The 17,524-nt window shown below is 39.6% G+C and overlaps 1 protein-coding gene across 1 annotated transcript in view; it reads right to left on the bottom strand.

Moving 5' to 3' along the window:
- The window catches only part of Lhfpl6 (LHFPL tetraspan subfamily member 6), a 237,282-nt gene that overhangs the window by 25,142 nt on the left and 194,616 nt on the right, over positions 1-17,524 (bottom strand). The window contains exon 3 of the mRNA XM_020167602.2: positions 1,806-1,904. Within this exon, the coding sequence (XP_020023191.2) occupies positions 1,806-1,904 (99 nt within the window). The remainder of the gene's footprint in view (positions 1-1,805; positions 1,905-17,524) is intronic.

Raw genomic sequence — 17,524 nt, 5'->3', positions numbered from 1 at the left:
TACAGTCATTAAGTCAAATTAAAAATTGCTTCATTTTCAAATTTACCGACTTTTGATTCTATATCTATTTTTTTCATTATCTTAACAGACAAAAATATTCATAGATGTTCTAGAATAAAAGTTCAAAAATGATAATGGGTACAGTAATACTGCCACTGGACTAATTCCTCAGAATTTTTCTTCTTAAAGGTGGAATATTTAATGTGCAAAGTAGATGTCTCAGTAACTTGTGATGGACTAGTTGTCAGAAACTTCCATATGGTAGAGAATACATTTACTATCACTTAGCAGAGATGGGCTTTAGCACCCATCATTCACACTGCCCCCAAATATGGCATCTTGGTATTTGAGAAAAACAGCAGAAGCAGGAAGGTCACTCTGACCTTCTCATGTCCTTGTCCCCTAAAGTAGCTCATAAAATCTAGGAAGGGTCGTGTGAATTGCCCCTGAAACAGGACATAAGATCCTCATGGAGAGGTGCCCTCCCTACACCTGAAGGAAAGGGACACCTTAACTCTGATAGGGATAGAGAGGAATGTGAGCAATTGGGAGGTGCCAAGTTCCCCCAGTTTCTTACCATTAGATCATCTCCCCCATTCAATCCCTCTTCCCCATGAGTTTCCACTTCCTCATTAAACCTGCACTAAAAAGTCCACAGGCTTCTCCTTTACTTCAGGTCTTTATTTTCTTATGAAGTTTCTCAGGTTGTACATAACTTGTTTTAAATAAATGTATATGCTTTTTCTTGTTAATCTGTCTTTTGTTGTAGAGTCCTTAGCCATGAACCCAGTCACAAGTGAGGAAAACATTTGTTTATGAGTTTATATTCTTTGATCTATTAACACCCATTCTAGAAAAATACTCTAATAGCTCCAGTCGACACAACACTTATATTCATTAAACTCTTAGAATGTGCCTTAAGATAATAGAAACTGAAGTAAATGAAATCCCCAACTGAAGAGAAATAAGAAAGCAGCTAAATAAGTGTAAGTTCATCAACCAAGTGATATGTTCCCTAATTACTGCAAATTGAAATGATATGCAATGTGTAGCATTTGTAAAAATTTTTCATAGGTTGCAAAGTAAGTAGAATAGATTATAGCTACAAGTGGAAAAATCTCTAAGCTTTTCTCATTAGTGCACAGAAAAGCAAATTCATGAAGTACCCTTCATCAACACATAAACTCTCATCTATTCCATCTTTGGAGAGGCACCATGTGGGGTCTGTGTGGTTTCTGATGAGTTTTTCTCATGTCTGCCTTGTCCCTTTGCTGTGCCCTATGCCTTGCCTGCTGGGTGTTTCTGTCTCCTCCTGATAATCCACAGATGCCATCATTTTCTTCAAGACCCCACTGCAGCTCCACTCTCATCCCTTTCACAAAGTCACCCTGGAGTGACATGGCTTTGAATTCCCTTGCCTTGACTGTCATTTCCTCAATTGTTTTGTTTGCCTTGGCCTCTCAGATAGACTATGAATTCCACAAAGAGGGCTGTTTTTATAGCATATGAAATGAATTAAATATATGATTTTGAGTGAATTAAATCATAGATATAAACTCTTGAGAGCAGGGCTATTTCTTATCTTTACATCTACAATGTAAATCATAGTGCTAAGCAAACAGTAGCTTATCAACAATTCTTCACTTGACAAATGGCTAAGTGACTGTATATCATCACACATGACTGCCAGCTATAATACTGGGATTATGTTTACCTTCTCTTTCCCTTTTCCACTATCTGCTTTTAGGAGGCATCGGATAAGGTTCTTTTTCTAAAAGAGGTACCCATCCATGAAGAGAACTTACCCAGATCAAACTGGCCAGAAATGTAGCCACAAGTCTGCCGGACTTCCTCACTATCCCAGCCCAAGGGGTAAAGGGCACAGCCAGCACCAATCAACAAGCCTGCAAAAGAGATAAGACAAGAGGGCTTAGCCAATGCACTTCTCCATCCCAGGATAAAGGGGAATCAATATTTAGCAATAACAAGACCATGGTGCCTGCTTTTTGAAAGCACCATCCTAAACTCCCTTAAGCAACCTAAGGTCAGTTTGATTCCAAGAACAATATTAAGTCTGCTTATAAGAAAAAGAAAAAAAATCCAAAACTTGACAGCTCAGTTTGGTTCCAACTTTCCCTTTTAAAAGCATTAAGAGCCTTGCAAATCCTGTTTAGGAAATACAATCCACAAGTCCTTTTAATCACTCTTGTAAAAAACTAACCGATTCTACCATTAATCCATGAAAACAAGTAATTCAAGAACACAAGTTCTGAATATGTTATGCTTCATCGTTCATTAGATTTTTTTTCTTTCCAATATAAGAATCAAAATAGAATGTTTCAGCCTCGTCAAATTTTACCAGGGACAAAAGGAACATGAGGATTTTCATGAACTATTTCAACACATTGATTGAACCTGTGAACTGTACTGCCTGCTCTTGCTTTGCTGAGAATCACCCAGCATCTACACTTCTCAGAAATACTCAAGAAGGCAGACACTTTGTAATCTAAACTCTCTTTACAGCTAAAAGCAAAAGGTTTGATGATTAAACTGAAGAAAGCCACGTTTTTATTTTAATATAAATTAAGTTATCTTGGCAGCACGCTGTGCTGACAGCTTGCGATTAGTGAGTCTTTAGTTTTGCATCAAAGCCTAATATGATTTAACAAGGACCTGAGTGAGATTTAAACACTCACTGTTCAAATCTGTGGGCTAATCTGAAAGTAAGATCTTGTCACGTCAATCAGCAAGCATTATCATCGTTAGTACCACAAATGTGCTGAGGCAGTAGGACCAATGCATAAGTATTCTGATGGGTGAGAATGTGGGTTATCAGGCAATAAGGTGCCTCCAAATGGAAAAACCCATTGATATGTTAATGTGGAGGAGGGATGGCTGGGCCTCAAATGCTCAATGTTATACACTGAGTCCTTCTGTCCCTTCCTGTCCTTTTTTTTTTTTTGGAGGTACTGAGGCTTGAACTCAGGGTCTTCACCTTGAGCCAGTCCACCAGCCCTATTTTTGTGAAGGGTTTTTCGAGAGAGGGTCTCGCAGAACTATTTGCCTGGGCTAGCTTTGAACCTTGATCCTCCTGATCTCTGCCTCCTGAGTAGCTAGGATTACAAGATTACCTGGCTTTTCCTGTGCTCTTTTATCTTGCTCCTCCCCACACCCCCAAAGTGAATGACTGAGTACAAATAGTTCCCTAACAGGAATCTAAAAGCAGCTCTCCACCTGCTCCCCAACCTCTATGCTGAGCCCAAGGAGAGACATCCTTCAGGTGGTGACATATCTCCTCCACCTGTCCCTTGGCCTATAAGAAAGTGCATCTAATGCAGAAGAAGGAGTGCCTAAAATCATTGAAACTGAAAAATCACTAATCCAGGTTGTCCTATATGTGATTGTATGGACATGACTTGTTTTGAGGCTGAAGAATAATTCAGAAAGCAGTAATACGAGGTTTTACTGACTAGGTAGGTGCCTCCTAGCTGGTTTCCCAAGGCTTTCCCTTGGGATAGAACTTATAGTACTCTGAAGACAATTGCAAACTAGTTTTATCCAGCATTACAGAAAGAGATAATTTAGAGTATGTCAAACTTTTGCAAATCAACTCCTCTGAATGTTTAATAAACACCGCGGTATCTTTTCCATGATATTCGTTTTCATTTTCTCTCAGTGACATTGGGATTTGAACTCAGGGCTTCACACTTGCTAGGCAGGCACTTTATTGCTTGAGCCACTCCTGTAGCCCCATGATACTCACTCTTAATATCCATTGTTTGGAATTTTGTGAATAATCTTTTTTTTTCCTTTGATGTAGTAGGATTTGAACTCAGGGCCTACACCTTGAGCTACACTACCAGTCCCACCAGCCCATTTTTGTGTGTGTGTGTTGGGTTTTTTTAGAGATAAGTTCTCAAGAACTCTTTGCCTGAGTTGGCTTCAAACCGTGATCTTCCTGATCTCTGCCTCCTAAGTAGCTAGGATTACAGACGTGACCCACTAGCACCCGGCTGTGAGTAATCTTTAAGGATGACAAAGGCACAGAAAATGTTTAAGTGTAAGAAAAAAAATGAAAAATTGCAACTTTCAAGCTATGGGTAGTTTTCTCTTTATCTGATACAGGAACAAATGGTAAGTCTTATTGGCTAATGTTCTTTTTGGTATGGCTGAAAAAATAGGTATCATGAAGTCGCAAAAACACTTACTTTGGGCCAGTTTTATGCTAGCTGATCTTTGGGGGTTGAATAAGAAGGAGTCTATGTGTGCCTACAAATGTAACAAGTAGGCCAGTGGTTCTCAAAGTGGCAGAACACTTGGGAGCCAGGGTTCTTTTGCAGAATACTAAGCTGTCTTTCTGATACTATGGAACATAGGTTCAATCACATACATAGATTAGGAATAATTTTATACACAGAAAATTTGTCATGTCTATGAATTTTATATAAATACACTGTGAACATATGCTTGCATTAAAAAAACATTGTTCAGTGGAGGGCAACTAGTTCACTTAAGTTTTTATATTAATATTTATATAATCTGTCTTTCATTATCTACTACTGTTTGCTAACCGGAAAGATACTACAGACTGTACAGATTCGAAAAAAAATTTCTGAGACAAAAGTGTATATTGCAAACCCACTGGGCTGACTGGCTGTCACAATTATTAGGATCTGTACGTAAACGGCCTCCCTGCTACCAGATACTACTATTGTATGTTATGGTGAGAAGGAATGTCAAATCAAAGTCTACACCAAATGTGCAACTAACATTTATTAACAAGTAAGCACTGAAAGCAGTTAGGAAACAATTCCTTAAGCTCAGTGACAATCCCCCCGCACCCCAACTCCATCATACAGTTATCCTAACAAGTACATCCCATGAAATTCTCAAAATACAATCAGAAATATCAGGTGGCAGGCTCTGGGAAACTTCAGGTCAGAACAGGCCACAATGTCTCCCAGGTAATGGAAAGGGAGAGGGACAGAGCACCGAACAGAGTTCTTAACTGCATGGCCCAATACAGCAGCTATTCAGTTATTTAAATATAAATTTAAGTTAGTTAAGATTAAATAAAACTCAAAAATTACATTCCTCAGTTCCACTAGTCACATTCCATATGGCTACCATATTGGACAGTGCCAGTATAAACCATTTTCACAACTGCAGAAAGTTCTATGGAGTACTGTTGTGGACCTGAGACACACTTTGAAAGGATGCTGGGTTGTCAGATTCTTATCCTGTGCCTGATGTTGCTTGTTAGTAATCAAAATTGTCCCTGTTCATTTAGATTCTTCCTGTCTAGGAAAGGCTGGAGGCCAGGAAACTATTCTGCTAGCAGTTTTGTATCTTGGTGTGTCAAGGAGAAGCCCTCCTGTGGGGTTAGAAGGTAAGAGAAAGGAATGTACTGTTCTGCATTGGCAGCTGAAGCCAGGGCCAACCAAACCTTTCTGCAAGCAGTAGACAGATTTGGGGAGTGGGTTCCAGGCATCCTTCTTTATCACCCACAGAGGGCAGAGCCTCAGCTTCTCCACATCCCTACACTTCTGATTTCTGAAATTCTTCAAGGCAGCATCTTTGACCTTCACTCTCCCATATCTTCTAACAGGCTCTAACACTATAAGTCCCTGGGATATACATCCATTCCTATTTAAATTATCTGTAGTGGTTTCTTTTATTGGCCAAACCCTGAGTGGCTCATGTCCCACTCATACAAGGGCAAAGGGCCCCACAAGAATATTTACATCCTACCATATTTCTTGAATATTACTCCTATACCCAATTAAAATTATCTCTAATACAATTTATGCTAATTTTTAAACCTCTGGGGAAAGTACAGAGAGTGGTATTCAAATGCCTTGTCTCTAACTATTTCTGTGGTCTGGTTTAGGGTATTTGACATGCTAATTAACCTCTCCAGTAGTAAGGTTTCTGAAAAGGCTACTTCATATGTTAACTAACCGCCCTTAGGGTGTGGACTGAAGTTAACTAGCATTATATGGTCTATATTGAAAGTACTACACTGTAGAGACAATTAAATGTGAAAGTGAGAGTATCTTTTTAACAAAGAAATTTGCCATTGTCCAATTTTATCTCTGTTAAGCCTTATTCCATGTTGTGGAAATCAATATTTGATGTAAGCAGAATTTAGAGATCCCTAAACTAGATTCTACTTGGCTACTATGCTGTATGTTGAAATGGGGTTTGCAGCATGCTCTAAAATTTGAAGTGACTGCCCAAATGATATCTTAGCCCAGTAGCCCAATTTGCTCCTGGGGAATAAATGGCTCAATTATAATCCTTAGTTCACAAACTTTAATATTATTTACCAGGATTTTCTTTATTAGATTTATAAACCTTGTGATTACTGCATAGGCTTAATTTTAACTAAGTTCCTTAGCCACTGCCATAAAAGACATCATGAAAAAAGCCGTATTATCACATTTTTTGAAAACACAATGAGGAAAGAGGTGAGAGGCTGGGGAAGGTTTAAGATCATTTATAGCTACAGGCTCACTTGCAATTACAAAGTAATCTATATTTGCAACCCTAAACACTTTGCAACTTTTAAGGGGTCATGAGTAAATCACATATTGCAAATAAGCTCAATCTTTAGTCTTCACTTAGCCCCTTCACTGAAATCAGCTACCTGGAGGCAACTAGTCACAAAGAAGGTCATTTTGTGAGATGACTGTCACTTTTGAAAAAGGAAAAAAGAAAAAAAAACAACAGATATATCAATAATTCTTAAATTTTAAAAATTCATTTTATTATTAGCCATTTCATCCTGAATACCCAAGGGCTTGGGGCTCACTGTGTCTAAGGACAATTAAAATATTTTAAGAGCCAAGTCAGTGGAATGACCTTTAAGGAGAAGCCAATGTTAATGGAAAAGAGAAGGCACAGATAAAGCAGAGGTGGACACTTGAGAGCAGTGCAGTGATGTTGTTATAAAAGAAATCTATTCTTTGAAGAGTCTGAATGAGCTCCGGAACACACACTTTAGCATTGTTACACGTTGCCTGTCCATAAACCATTATGGAAGGGTTTCTAGTAGCTCCTCTTAGTTTTTTCCAAAACACTAGAAATATCAGCCATGATACTAATTATTTCTTAGTATTTGAGTGCAAAGCCCTACGTCTGTAAAGAGCTCAGTGGTCCAAGAATGAACTTGGGGCTGGGAATTTCCCTTCTGCAAAACTCTCTCTATTCAAACTCAGCACTTAACACTTAGCCAGTGGAATATTAACATAACAATCCAGCTCCTGCCAAGAAGGCAAAACAAACCTCTAGTCAGCCTTGGTCAATTACTCTCCCCAGGTGGTAAGAATAAAGTCCTCATGTTAAACTCATAAAGCCTTTTTTTTTTTTTTTTAGGCTACACTTGAAAGTTTTTATGCGATCTCACTTTTTTCCATGACTATTGCTCCATTCTTTTTCCACAGTTTTTTTTTTTTATAGTGTGACTTTTTCCACCCACTGCCCCTTCAGTAGTCACACCCAAGTTTCCCATCAATTCATCTTTTATGGTTTTTGGATACTTTTATCCGTCCTCCAGTTCCTTTATCTCCCTTGCTGTGGACAGCACTGAGGGAAATTGTTTTCTTTACTGTTCTCATGAAAGCTGTTCAGTCTTGTAGCCTGTTATCTGCACTTCTCTTTGGAAGGCGTTGGCACACTTCCATCTCAAAGTCTCCCATATGCTAATTTACATACAGGATATTTGTCCATCTTCATCCCCAGAAAAGGACCCCTTTACAAAATTTAAGGACAAAAGAAATTCAGTGGTGGGAAGGGAACATGTGCAAGGGCCAATATTATAACTAGTCAGACCCTGAAAAAGCAATTAAGAATAATTTCACTATTCTATAACAAAGAGATATGGTGAGGCTCTCCTAAACCACAACTCCTTTCAAAGTGCTTACTGGAAACTGAGGCACAGAGGGTATGAGAAGCTTGTTCAAAGACACAGAACTCAGATTAATTTCAGGGCCCCTGGATCCTAGCCTAGTGCTCTTTTCCACCTATCATGATCCCAGTGCTAGGACATTAAGTCCACTCCATGGTCACACATTCACCACCCACAGCCTGAAGTCAACCGGTGTCATGTTGGCTTTGACCAACAGCATGGTTTACTCCATGTGTCTTTAATCCTGATGTCTTGCTTCTCTTGAGTAATTAATGTGCCAATGCTGAGTTTGCATACAAATGAAATGGCTAAAGCCATCATGTTAACCAACCCTGATGCCCTGGCCAATCTCAAAAAATATTTCTGATGAGGGATCCCTGATTTGCTGCATCTACTCTTTAACACCAAAAGTATATCTCAACACTGAAATATGAATTAGAAATGTGGTCATTTCCTAGCTGTCAAAAAGTATCTTATCAAATCACAGTATTACTCTTTGTTGGAAACATCCCACAGAAGATAGGTTTTTAAAAATGTTTTTTGGACTGGGGCTCAAGTAGTAGAGCGCCAGCCTAGCAAGCATGAGACCCCAAGTTCAAACCTAAGTACCGCAAAAAAAAAAAAAAAGTGTTTTTCAAGATTGTTCACTGATTTCTCTAAATATGTCTTTCCTTCTCCTCTCTGAAAGGTGACTCCCTTCTCTGTGAGTGTGATGACTCCCTTCTCTGTGAGTGTGATACTTTCACTCATTACCTTAATTCTCAGCCTCCACCATGAAAATACTACTGTTAGGGTCTACAGATCCCAGCACCCAGCCTCCCCTGGCCTGCTCCCCAGCAGCAACTAATGCATTACTTCTCCCTTGAGTTCCTACTGTAACATACTCTGTATGGCTTATTTGATACATAGCTTATTGCACTGTAGTTATTTCTAAGTATTTCGTCTCCTGAAAGTCAGAAACTCTACTGTGATTCAACTAAACTCACTCACAATATTTATTAAATATTAAATAGTAGTAATATTATTATTCATTTGGCATGTACCAAAAGCCTCAGAAAAAATTATGTAACAGTTACATAATAGATAATACAAAATTACTTTCATTCAACAAGTGAGAAATCCACAGTTGAGCAAAACAAGTTTATAAATCTGCTAAGTGGTAGATCCAGGGACACACATCAGGTCTATCTGAGCTCTAAGCCAGTACCCTTCACCTCTATCTTCCAATGTCTCCCAAGTCCCCAAGTATTCACTATCCCAACTCTGGGTTTTCTGTGTCCACAAATGTCCTAAATCCTGCATAGGCATGGAGAAGGAGGAATGGGGACAGAGATCAAGAGAGATGGCAAGTCTCCTATTCTCCAAGACTGACTATGCACTTGCCAGACTGCTGCCTATAATCAAAGACAAGGGACAGGCTCTTGGAAGCCCTGAAAATCCCCCCTTCCTCAGTGTCAGTGGCCTGGATGTGAACTCTAGTACACAAAGAGCTTCCACAGACATGAAAGTGAGCAATGGGTTCTTGCGTATTAGAAGAATACCTCAACACTGAAGCATAAGATAGAAATAAAGTCATTTCCTAACTGTCCAAAACGTTTGATCAAATCACAGTATGACTGTTTCTTTGCTGAAAATAGCTCACAGAAGACAGCATACTTTCGGTTTTCTTAAAATGTTTCTCAAAGTGGTCCGTAGATTCTCACTCCTTTTCCTTTTCCAGCTCAAGTGATAGAAGACATAAGAGAAAGGTACAGTGTGTTAGGCACCAGAATATCTGCTCCTCAGTTCAGAGCAAAAATTCACAAGATAATTTCAACCATTCATGAATGACTTGCCACCTTTTCTCTTTCTAGGGTCCCAAAAATCATTTGTAGAAAAAAAATAAAGCTGTTTCAAACAATGAAACTTTGGAGGAGATTTTGCAGTTTGTATGTGATGGTTTTCTGGCAAACTACACCTGATTGAAATCAACATCTTTCTTATACCCATAGCTAAGAGCACCTCAGTTCCACCATCTCACATCTTCACAATCTAGTTTTCCTCATCTATGAAATGGGGGAAATACATGCCTCTTGGGGCTTTGGCAAGGGTTAAAATATGACAGTAATTTTGAAGAGCTGGCATTGTATTTGATACCAAAAGTCACCGAGTAGTCTTAACTGTTAAGCCTTAGATTTGGTGCTACAGATACAACAGGTACTTAGAAACCACTTTTGCTGAAAAACACTGACTCCTTGCTTGGGACCACAAGTTAACTAAAAATGGGAGAAAAGCTTGGCAACCCTGCCTTGGTTTTATATGTCTCCTTTGCTCTGAATTTCCACCTCCTACAATCACTTTGGGTTCCAGGACAGACAGGACTGATCCATATGAGAAAGAACTTTATGAGGAGGGCTGCATCTACCTTCCGAGGAAAGAAACAGCAGAGCCTCGAAGGAGAAACTGCCTTCCAAATGAGGGCAATGACCTATGATGAGGTGGCTGCACCCTGGAGCAGGAGTAATCAGCTCATGGGACCCAGACTGCTCCCCTCAAGTGATGATAGTGATAACAACTTCTCTAGGACCCCTTGCAGAATCAGAACTGAGATAATGATCAGGCAGGTCCCCCTTTCCTGGGACTGCTTAATTATGTATAATTCTCTTCCCTGCCCCAGTTCTTCCTCTGTTTAAACCTAAATCTTGTGTCTGTACCCCAAAGATGGCTTAAAGTGCTTATTTTGCCTCTTTTGGGGGTGTGCCTAGTCACATAACAAATTTCCTCTCTGCCCTTCACCACCCCTGTCTCCCCTTTATTTGGTGTACTGGGCAAATGGCCAGATCTGACATGTGGAATCCTTGAGGTTGGGCCTGTGACCAAAGACTCTAGTTATACAGGCAGGAGAGGTTGATAAACTTGGTTTATGCCACACTGTTCTCTTACACATTGGTCAGATATCGATGGAGTCTTTTCTCTGGGAGAAGGTTCTCTCCTTTGATGAATGCAGAGAGGTCCCCAGCAAGAGCATTCTGAGAACGGTGAACAAGGAACACTAGTTCCAGCAATGACACCAATCTTCAGTAGCACAAGTGGAATGGCCACAGCCTGGTGACCCTTACCCCTGAACAAAGGATTAGCAAACTGCTGCCACCAGAAGGCATTTCTCTGTTCCTTTCTGATTGTTGTTTTCTTGTTGGTTTTTTACTTTTTTTTTTTTTTGGTACTAGGGTTTGAACTCAGGGTTTCATGATTGCTAGGCAGGTGCTCTACCATTTGAGCTGTTCTTCCAGCCCATTGTGCTTTAGTTTGTTTTTCAGGTATGGTGTTATGTTTTTGCCTAGGGTTGACCTCACACCTCCATATTCTATCTCTGGCCTCCCACACAGCTGGGATGACAGGCACATACCACCGCACATGATTAATTGGTCGACATCACTTATCTGGAACCACAGTCTTCCAATCTCTGCCTCCAGAGCATCTGGGATTATAGACATGGGTCACTATACCGGGCCTTGTAACTTTTCACTTTTAACAGCACCTTTGTCCTTTCTATGAGGCAGATGGAGCCAGAACTGACATCCCACTTGGCAGATAGAAAAACAAAGCCACAGATAGGCTGGGAGATCTACATGCACATGGATAACCAGAACCAGGGCTGAGACACAAACTTGGAGTACCTGACTCCTGTTGTAGGACTGGGAGCTTTGGCTCACTGCTTTCACTCTGAGGTTGCTAGACAGGAAGCTAAACATGCTCAGCCCTACAGCTGCACCTCTGAGACACAAAGGATGTCATTTTCCCTGACCCAAGGAGGTCCCATGTTTGCATCAAGAGAAAAATAAAGGAGAATTCCAAGATGGCGGCTAGAGGTAGGAAGCAGAAAGCGACCCTCCTATAGTGAAATCTTGGAGAGACGTTGGAGACACACTTTGCAGGCATAATCACCGAGAAAAGGCATAACTTTGACTCCTCCACATCTCCAGCCGGCGCAGAGAATCTCCACTTCACGTTAAACGGAGAACCGAGGAGGCCCCCGGGCCGCTAGTGGCCGGCGCCCATACGGCTTGGGAAGACGCGGACCAGGTGAGCTTCGCGGTACCACGGTTCCCCCACAGACAAGCCTGGGCCAGAGCAGCATAGCCCCCTGGACAGACTGACCTCCACCCGGGAAAAAAAGAGAAACTGAGTACTAAGCAATAAGAACAGTTAAGACACGCTGGAAAGAGGGTGGGGCGCCCTGAGCGCTGAAGATTGGGGGAAGGGAATCCTTCCCGGGACTGTAAATAAACGAGCCGGGCGGGCCGGCGGGCCGGAGAAGCTCTGGCGGGAGCGGGGCGCGCCCAGCAACCAGGAGCGGGGACGCTTGTGAGAGGAGGGAAAACCCACTTCCCACGTGAACTGGAAATAAACACGCAGGCCTGACAACGCGGGGCAGTGTCGCCTTTCCCAGTGCTTGGAAAGGGAAAAGCCTGTAGCAGAGGCCCCCCTCCCCCGCACAGGAGAACTCTGAGCAAACAAAGCCTGTGGGACCAGGTGAGTGCTAAGCTCACCCCAGAGATCTGCATAAATAACGCCGCCAGCTACAGGCTGAGAGCAGCAGGCAGGCAAGCCGCAGTTGCAGATACCACTCTCAGAACTGCCTCCAGACGCTTTTTTTTTCTTTTTCTCCCTACCTTTGATGAGAGAACAACCGAATTACACCTGCAAGCCGAAAAACTTACGGAAACTGTATTGCATTTGAACTGGGGACACTTGGTGGGGCTTTTTTTTTTTTTCTTCTGTGTGTGTGTGAGTGTAGTTTTGTTCTACTTTATGCATCCCCTTTGATGAGACAACTACAGAACAACATCTGAGGCACCAACTCCAGGACTGGAGATTGAGACGGACATCCAAATTATTAAGACTGAAATTGCATTGCATATAAACTTAGAAGTTTTTTGGTTTTTTGGTTTTTTTTGTTTTTTTTAATTTTCTATTTTCCATTTTATTTTAATTCATTTTTATAAATAGATATTACTTTCATATACTTATTTTTTATTTTTTTTATCTTTGATTTTCAATCCTCTCTCTGTCACTCTATTGTCTGTTCAGCTTACTGTCGATTAGTACACTAACACTCCCTGTTTATACCTTTGAAACTCTCTTGTCTGATACCTTGTTCTGCTTTCTCCCTCTTGTCTGTATATTTGTTTTCCCCTTTTCTTTAACTTCTTGCTTTCCATCTCAGCTCACTCTTCCATTCTCAATATTACCATTGTTATTATTACAAGCTAGAAAATACTTAATTACACACAGTACAGGGACAGTAACAACACCAAGGACAATGACAGGAAGACAGAAAAAACAAGGAAACCAGTTTCCCCACAGCAAAAAATTAGTACAGGAACCAGAGGGGAATGAAGAGAACAGAAACTCAGAGCCAGACTCCAACAAAATGAAGACAAACTATGCCAAAGGACCCAATGAAGCCTACAAGAATAATTTAAAAGAAGACATACTACAAGTACTCAATGAGAATTTTATAGAGATGATACTGGATAGGGTCAACCAAAATGTACAGGAGACACTCAAGAAATTCCAAGACAATAAAAATAGAGAATTTGAAAAAGCAAAAGAAGAAATAAAGGAAACCATAGAAGCACTGTATAAACACCAAAATGAAAGAGAGAACACAATGAATAAATGGATAAATGAACTCAGGACAAAAATAGATAACAATAAAGAAGAAAACAGCCAGGATATGGAAAACCTCAGAAAAAAGAACGAAACAGAACTGCAAAACAAAACGGAAGGCCAATCCAGCAGAATAGAACAAACAGAAGACAGAATCTCAGAACTTGAAGATGAAATGGTAATTAAAGGAAAAACTGAAGAACTACTAATTAAACAACTCAAGACCTGTGAAAAGAAAATGCAAGAACTCACTGACTCCATCAAAAGACCAAACTTGAGAATCATGGGCATCGAAGAAGGAGAAGAGGTGCAAGCGAAGGGAATGCGTAATATATTCAACAAAATAATAACGGAAAATTTCCCAAATCTAGAGAAAGATATTCCCATACAAATGCAAGAGGCCTCCAGGACACCAAACAGACCAGATCAAAATAGAACTACTCCACGACATATCATCATTAAAACAACAAGTTCAGAAACTAAGGAAAGAATATTGAAGGCTGCAAGAGAGAAAAAACAAGTAACATACAAAGGTAAACCCATCAAAATCACAGCAGACTTCTCAACAGAAACATTAAAAGCAAGAAGAGCATGGGGTGAGATCTTCCGGGCACTGAATGAAAATAACTTCAACCCCAGGATACTCTACCCAGCAAAGCTATCATTCAAAATAGATGGAGCAAGAAGAGTCTTCCATGATAAGCAGAAACTAAAACAATATGTGACCACAAAGCCACCATTACAAAAGATTCTGCAAGGGATCCTGCACACAGAAAGTGACACCCAACTTAACCATGAAAAGGCAGGCAGCACCAAACCACAGGATAAGAAAAAGCAAGACAGTAGAGAGTAACATCAAGTTAGGTACACACAATCAAACCTTCAAACAACTAAGATAACTAAATGGCAGGAATCACCACATACCTATCAGTACTAACACTTAATGTTAATGGACTTAATTCACCCATCAAAAGACACCGTTTGACAAAATGGATTAAAAAAGAAGATCCAACAATTTGTTGCTTACAGGAGACTCATCTCACCGACAGAAATAAGCATATGCTTAGGATGAAAGGCTGGAAGAAGATTTACCAAGCCAATGGCCCCCGAAAACAAGCAGGAGTAGCAATACTTATCTCTGACAAAGTAGACTTCAAACCTACATTGATCAAACGAGATAAAGAAGGACATTCCATACTAATAAAAGGGGAAATAGACCAAAAGGAAATAATAATCATCAATCTGTACGCACCCAATGTCAACGCACCCAATTCCATCAAACATACCCTGAAAGACCTAAAAGCATATATAAACGCCAACACAGTGGTTGTGGGAGACTTTAACACTCCATTATCATCAATAGATAGGTCATCCAAACAAAAACTCAATAAAGAAATCCAAGATCTAAAATATGCAATAGATCAAGTGGACCTAGTAGATGTCTACAGAACATTTCATCCAACCTCTACACAATATACATTCTTCTCAGCAGCCCATGGAACCTTCTCCAAAATAGATCATATCCTAGGGCACAAAGCAAGCCTCAGCAAATATAAGAAAATAGAAATAATACCATGCATACTATCTGACCACAATGCAGTAAAAGTAGAACTCAACAACAAAAGTAAAGACAAAAAACATGCAAACAGCTGGAAACTAAATAACTCATTACTTAATGAAGAATGGATCATCGATGCAATAAAAGAGGAAATTAAAAAGTTCCTAGAAGTCAATGAAAATGAAAACACAACCTACCAGAACCTATGGGACACAGCTAAGGCAGTCTTGAGAGGAAAGTTTATAGCCATGAGTGCATATATTAAAAAGATTGAAAGATCCCAAATCAATGACCTAATGATACATCTCAAACTCCTAGAAAAACAAGAACAAGCAAATCCCAAAACAAATAGAAGGAGAGAAATAATAAAAATAAGAGCTGAAATCAATGAAATAGAAACCAAAAAAAACCATACAAAGAATTAATGAAACAAAAAGTTGGTTCTTTGAAAAAATAAACAAGATCGATAGACCCCTGGCAAACCTGACTAAAAGGAGGAGAGAAAAAACCCAAATTAGTAGAATCAGGAATGCAAAAGGGGAGATAACAACAAACACCATGGAAGTCCAGGAAATCATCAGAGACTACTTTGAGAACCTATATTCAAATAAATTTGAAAATCTAAAAGAAATGGACAGATTTCTAGATACATATGATCATCCAAAACTGAACCAAGAGGAAATTAATCACCTGAATAGACCTATAACACAAAATGAAATTGAAGCAGCAATCAAGAGTCTCCCCAAAAAGAAAAGTCCAGGACCTGATGGATTCTCTGCTGAATTCTATCAGACCTTTAAAGAAGAACTGATACCAACCCTCCTTAAACTGTTCCATGAAATAGAAAGGGAAGGAAAACTGCCAAACACATTTTTTGAAGCCAGTATTACACTTATCCCAAAACCAGGCAAAGACACCTCCAAAAAGGAGAACTATAGGCCAATCTCCTTAATGAACATTGATGCAAAAATCCTCAACAAAATAATGGCAAATCGAATTCAGCAACACATCAAAAAGATTATTCACCACGACCAGGTAGGCTTCATCCCAGGGATGCAGGGGTGGTTCAACATACGAAAATCAATAAACGTAATAAACCACATTAACAGAAGCAAAGACAAAAACCACTTGATCATCTCAATAGATGCAGAAAAAGCCTTTGATAAGATCCAACATCATTTCATGATAAAAGCTCTAAGAAAACTAGGAATAGAAGGAAAGTTCCTCAACATTATAAAAGCTATATATGACAAACCTACAGCCAGCATTATACTTAACGGAGAAAAATTAAAACCATTCCCTCTAAAATCAGGAACCAGACAAGGATGCCCACTATCTCCACTCCTATTCAACATAGTACTGGAATTCCTAGCCAGAGCAATTAGGCAAGAAGAAGGAATAAAAGGAATACAAATAGGTAAAGAAACTGTCAAAATATCCCTATTTGCAGACGACATGATCCTATACCTTAAAGACCCAAAAAACTCTACTCAGAAGCTTCTAGACATCATCAGTAGCTATAGCAAGGTAGCAGGATATAAAATCAACATAGAAAAATCGTTAGCATTTCTATACACTAACAATGAGCAAACGGAAAAAGAATGTATGAAAACAATTCCATTTACAACAGCCTCAAAAAAAAATCAAATACCTAGGTGTAAACCTAACAAAAGATGTGAAAGACCTCTACAAGGAAAACTATACACTTCTGAAGAAAGAGATTGAGGAAGACTATAGAAAGTGGAGAGATCTCCCATGCTCATGGATTGGTAGAATCAACATAGTAGAAATGTCTATACTCCCAAAAGTAATCTACATGTTTAATGCAATTCCCATCAAAATTCCAATGACATTCATCAAAGAGATTGAAAAATCTACTGTTAAATTTATATGGAAACACAAGAGGCCACGAATAGCCAAGGCAATACTCAGTCAAAAGAACAATGCAGGAGGTATCACAATACCTGACTTCAAACTATATTACAAAGCAATAATAATAAAAACAGCATGGTACTGGCACAAAAACAGACATGAAGACCAGTGGAACAGAATAGAGGATCCAGATATGAAGCCACACAACTATAAGCAACTTATCTTTGACAAAGGAGCTAAAAATATACGATGGAGAAATAGCAGCCTCTTCAACAAAAACTGCTGGGAAAACTGGTTAGCAGTCTGCAAAAAACTGAAACTAGATCCATGTATATCACCCTATACCAAGATTAACTCAAAATGGATCAAGGATCTGAATATCAGACCCCAAACTCTTAAGTTGATACAAGAAAGAGTAGGAAATACTCTGGAGTTAGTAGGTATAGGTAAGAACTTTCTCAATGAAACCCCAGCAGCACAGCAACTAAGAGATAGCATAGATAAATGGGACCTCATAAAACTAAAAAGCTTCT

This window comes from Castor canadensis, chromosome 10 (genome assembly GCF_047511655.1).
Source record: "Castor canadensis chromosome 10, mCasCan1.hap1v2, whole genome shotgun sequence".
Taxonomy (NCBI): domain Eukaryota; kingdom Metazoa; phylum Chordata; class Mammalia; order Rodentia; family Castoridae; genus Castor; species Castor canadensis.
This window is presented reverse-complemented; position numbering and strand designations above follow the sequence as displayed.